The sequence below is a fragment of the Alosa sapidissima genome, chromosome 22 (genome assembly GCF_018492685.1).
Source record: "Alosa sapidissima isolate fAloSap1 chromosome 22, fAloSap1.pri, whole genome shotgun sequence".
Taxonomy (NCBI): Eukaryota; Metazoa; Chordata; class Actinopteri; order Clupeiformes; family Clupeidae; genus Alosa; species Alosa sapidissima.
In genome coordinates this window covers 31,461,916-31,466,915 of record NC_055978.1, presented here as the reverse complement: position 1 = coordinate 31,466,915, position 5,000 = coordinate 31,461,916, and the positions used below count along the sequence as shown (strand labels likewise).

The window sequence follows — 5,000 nt, the reverse complement described above, 5'->3', positions numbered from 1 at the left end:
GTGTGTGGTTTTGGCTCATTTTAAACACTCCTCTTCTCTCTCATTTCTCTTTCTCTCTGTTGAAAACATGACTCCTCTCTTCTCCCATTTCTTGTGTGAGTGTGTGTGTGTGTGTGTGTTAACTCAGATGAGGTGCTGACAAGCGTGTGAACATGTGGCATTTCTCCCTTAAATAAATCTCTGGTCCACACAAACAGACAGACATGCACGCGCATGCACACACACACACACACACATGGACACACACATTAGGACATCTGGCTAAAGAAGCCGAGAGAGCAGATTATTCCTTCTCAGGTCATCACATAAAGCTGTACTCCCGTGTGTGTGTGTGTCAGTCAAACACCATTCATTTGAAATCACCAGCGCCATCATCAGCATAAACATCTTTTCAGTGGCGATGTCCGCGCCGCGCTGCCAGGCGGCGCGTCTAAATTGGCCGTTCGATTCGTCCGCACGATAAAGGAGCCACTTTATGGGCCTTTACTGCGAGACTTCAAATAGAATCCCGGATCTCCCGACTCCGTGTCAGCGCGGAATTGCATTTCAAAAGCGGCGGCGGACAATGGGCAGACTAACACCTCGGTATAAACCTCGCGACTGGCAGCCAATAACTCCTTTCCTATTCCGAAGAGGGGTTCGAGGGGGTCGCGAGCACTGTCAACTATCCACGAGTACCTTACACCTCGCGTCATTGCCGAACGGAACTAACACTCAATTGTTGAGAGGAGAGTTGAGTCGGGCAGTCACAGCATTTACATGCGCGACTCACACTGAACGCCCTGCGCTCGAGAAACAGTCTATTTCATACAAACAACACCACGGGCAGCGCAATGAGCTCGGTGCGACTGCACTCACCGATCTGCATGACGCGGCCGAACACGGAGGTGTTGTCGACGGTGGTGCAGTTCCAGCGGCGCGTGCTGAACTGAAACTGGCACTCCTTGATGCCCGTCTTCGCGCCCTCGCCGATGTAGACCATGTGGTCCTGGTACAGTTGGCACAACTTGCGCTGCCCCGGCGAGAGGCCCGTCAGCTGGCTGCACAGAGGCTGCGCGCCGATGATGAACATCTCCGGTCGCTGGATCGGACTCATGGCCAAAGACCTGCAAGACACACACACTCAGCCTATCAATACCCTCCCGCAGTTCGCACAGAAAGTCTACAGGTGCATATACACACTTCATCACTAGGCATTAATATGTGACGTAATTACGTTATATGGTGACTTAATGACGTTTCGAGTTGGCTAAGTGAATGGACTCGCATGCAACTCTGAACTGAAGGGGGACTGACAGACAGGCTGCAAACCCTGCCAAGCTACAGACTTGCAAACCCTGCCAAGCTACATACCTGCAGAAATCAGCTACAAATCTGCATAAGTCTCTTAGAAAGAGTCCCACGGGGCGCAACATTTGTCTCTCTCTCCATAGCAAGGTCAAGACGCGTGTCCCTCACCTCGTCTCCCCCTCACACACACAAACAGGACTCAGCCATTTGCGCCGCAGGGTAAATATTTTGACAGCGCCGATCCCCACATTTGTTGTCGGCTGTTCTGCTCTCGCGCTGATCGCCCTCTTCCCCCAACCCACCATGCGCTGAAGTTCAACCGGACCCGCCTGCTACGGGCTGGGTTTGTTCTGTGTGTGTGTGAAGAACTAGAGGAGGCGAGGCGTGTGTGTGTGTGTGTGTGTGTGTGTGTGTGTGTGTGTGTGTTTGAGTAAATTATAAGTGCGTCTTACCACCAGGAGTTGGCATCCACCCGTAGCCGGGAGCCGCTTGCGATGAGAGCGACCACCATGATCACGTGCAGGCCGGGGTTCGGGGCCGGTATCCGCGCCATGCTGGCACGCACGCCCGGTCTCACAGGAGAACCCGCGGTTGGAGCGCTCCTCCTGCCAAACACCAAACAAACACAACACCTCAGTCCGCAGGGTGCAGGTTTACAACACCGGTAACGGGGCACACGGCACACGCGCTCAGCATCGCCCGCATCCGAGAGTCTATCCGCTTCTCCCCGTTTCCCCGAGTTTACGGAAAAGTCCGGTCCCACAAGGCGTCAGACCTGTGTGTGTGTGTGTGTTCCAGAGGCTCAGTCCTCGCGCTGCCGCTGAACACAAATGAATGGGTCTCGGAGCAATCAGCGTTTGGAACCGTCTGACATCCCACGGAAACTCCGGAACCGCGGGAGTTTATTTTTTCACTTCAGCGAGAGAGCGATGCGCGAAAAGCCAGGAGAGGCCTCCGGGACCGGGACGCAGCGCACGAGAAAAGAGACGAGATAAATACTTCGTGCATGCTCTCGGTGGTCCTCCTTTAAGTCCGCTTCCTACACACATACACACACACACACACACATCAGCACACCTCGCGCTCCTCGTCCCTTTGACTGACCGTCTCTCTCCACCTCCCTCTCCGCACCCCACGACCCTCCTCTCTCTCTCTCTCTCCACACACACACACACACACACACACACACACACAGAGACTTCACACTACAAGACTGGGGGTGGGGAGGGGGGTAAAGTCGCGTGATTGCGCAATAGAGGGAACCCACTAGACCGTGCATGAGAAACAGTCCCGAAGTGCGAGGAGAGGAGAGAGGAGGAGACGAGACGAGAGGACATGTCGGGATATTACAAACCGCTCTTCATCAAAGGCCACGTCTGCTCGCGCTACTTCACCTCAGACGGACTACATACACCTGCACACCTGTCGCATGCGCAAAGACTAGACGTGTTTGAACGTACCGCCACCAGGCCAGCGAGTAGCTTTATAATAATAAACGGAAACTCATTTGGCAGCAGAAGTCCTTCAATCTCCTTAACCCCCCCCCCCCCCCCCACCCCCCACCCCCTAGCAGGTCGCTTCCTTTCTCTGGCGGATTCTATAGAGGAACATGAATCATTTTATACTTCAATCGGTAGGTATTGTGTGAGCGCGAGGGAGCATGTGAGAAAGAGAGAGCGAGAGCACAAAGGAGTTACCCGTTTGGAAAATTTTCGTTTTCCATCAAAGTTCGCGAGCCTGTAATCCCCTTTCACCTAGGTTCGGAGCTTTATGGGAGTGCACGAGCACACGATAAAATCCCGTAATCCCTCCGCGAATAAAGAAAATAAAGCGCCTCGCGACTCCTCCTCAAATTGATTAGTAGCGCGAGGAAATCAGCTCGCCTTTACGCATCCTGAGATCGGTGCTCTGCGAGGCCGAACGTAGGCTTTCTGAGACGGAGACATTAACGGCGGCATACTGTGTATGGCAACTCCACATATCAGTGTAAACTGTCGGAAGTCATGTGTGTGTGTGTGTGTGTGTGTGTGTGTGTGTGTGTGTGTGTGGCATGACCTCGGATCGTATCATCTGTAAATAAAGTGAAAATAACAGACCAACTCGACAGTAGATGCTCCAAACTCAAAATGGCGTTTGAGTTTGTGTGTGTGTGAATGTGTGTCCCGACATGGCCAAGACCAGTGGAGATGAACAGGGGTCATCTTTACAGCTGGAATGGACCAGACACACCCATAGCCCCCCCACACAAACAAACCCTGGCCCTGTCCACATAACCACGTCTCAGCATCTACACACACACACACACAGCGCTCAGATTATCTGCCCAAATACAGATAGATAGATAGATAGATAGATAGATAGATTGACTTTATTGATCCCCAAGGGGAAATTCAAGAATGATATGATCAACACACAAACACACACACACACACACACACTATTGCAGATTGTCAGATGGGAGGCGAGATAAAACAGAAGTCAGAGTGAAGCAGATGTGTGTGTGCGCGTGCAAGGGGAAAAGTGTGCAGTGTTGTGTGTGTGTGTGTGTGTGTGTGTGTGTGTGTGTGTGTGTGTGTGTGTGACGGGTCGAGATGGAGACAGGTCGAAACTCTGGCAGCAGTTTTCCTTTGGAACTTCTTTTGCCGGGGCGTCCACTTTGGTGCAGCGAGACGCCACTCGATTTCCGCGCGTCTGCGCATGATAATGCGGCTGCCGGTCTCTTTCATCCTAGCTAATCCACACCCGCGAGCCCAACCCAACCAGCCCCGGGCCCCTACCTCCATAACAAGCGCGCGGACCCGCTTCAGACAGCAGGAAACGGCTCACCAGTCAGACGGGTTACACACGACACGAGACGTTTCAGTTTCTCCAATATCGGATTCATGAATACAGTGATGTGATTTCGTGTTCCCCAAGTCCCAAGTGTATGACGTTTCTGTGCTCATGCCGATGATATGATCATCATGCTGATACACTACTGCCACGGGCCTTTGACGTGTATTCACAATATTACATGCTGCCGGATTAAATTCAATTGTTAGTGACTTTTTACGGTAAATTAAATTAGATTAGATTCAACATTATTGTCATTGTGTAGAGTAGCCAACCAAAAAGTTGTTAATTAGGGAAATCATCCACCAATGGCACTAGGAATGTAAAATATCTCCTGTAAATCTGAAACTAGGCCTACATCACTATGAATTTAACATCTCTCCTGTGTAAATCTGAAACTATACATTAGTGTTACAAACAGTTGGCATCGATCTAAAGATTACTGTTCTTAAACTCAGCACCAAAACGAAAACTAATAGTTTCCTAAAAGTAATACTCCCGGAGTTCCTCAGAATATCACATTTATTGTCCAAACTCTACTGCCCTCTGGCGTCTAAAAGGGAGAACGATTTTTACCATTGGCACAGTGAGATCTGATAGTCAAGATGAAACTATTCAATTATTCACTCATTCATCGACCACATCATTCACTCACTCATTTACTAACTCACTCATTCATTCATTCACGTCAATAAAAACATGTCCTTTCCCCAAACTTCCACAAGTTGCAGTACTAAGCTTCACCATCGGAGGGCCAGCTTACAGTTTTTTCTGAATGCTTAAACACAACAGTGATTCTTATAGCACAATTTCTAAAACTATTCATTCTTACAGCAAAACCACTCACTGAGTTCGCAAAACTAAAAGCACAAACAGCT

At 50.3% G+C, this 5,000-nt stretch overlaps 1 protein-coding gene across 1 annotated transcript in view; it reads right to left on the bottom strand.

Moving 5' to 3' along the window:
* wnt5b (wingless-type MMTV integration site family, member 5b) overlaps positions 1-5,000 on the bottom strand; it is a 91,529-nt gene that overhangs the window by 19,646 nt on the left and 66,883 nt on the right. Inside the window, exons 3-4 of the mRNA XM_042079137.1 lie at positions 1,743-1,895; positions 859-1,106 (exon numbers count right to left, since the gene is read on the bottom strand). Coding sequence (XP_041935071.1) covers positions 859-1,106; positions 1,743-1,843 — 349 coding nt within the window. The 5' untranslated portion in view covers positions 1,844-1,895. The remainder of the gene's footprint in view (positions 1-858; positions 1,107-1,742; positions 1,896-5,000) is intronic.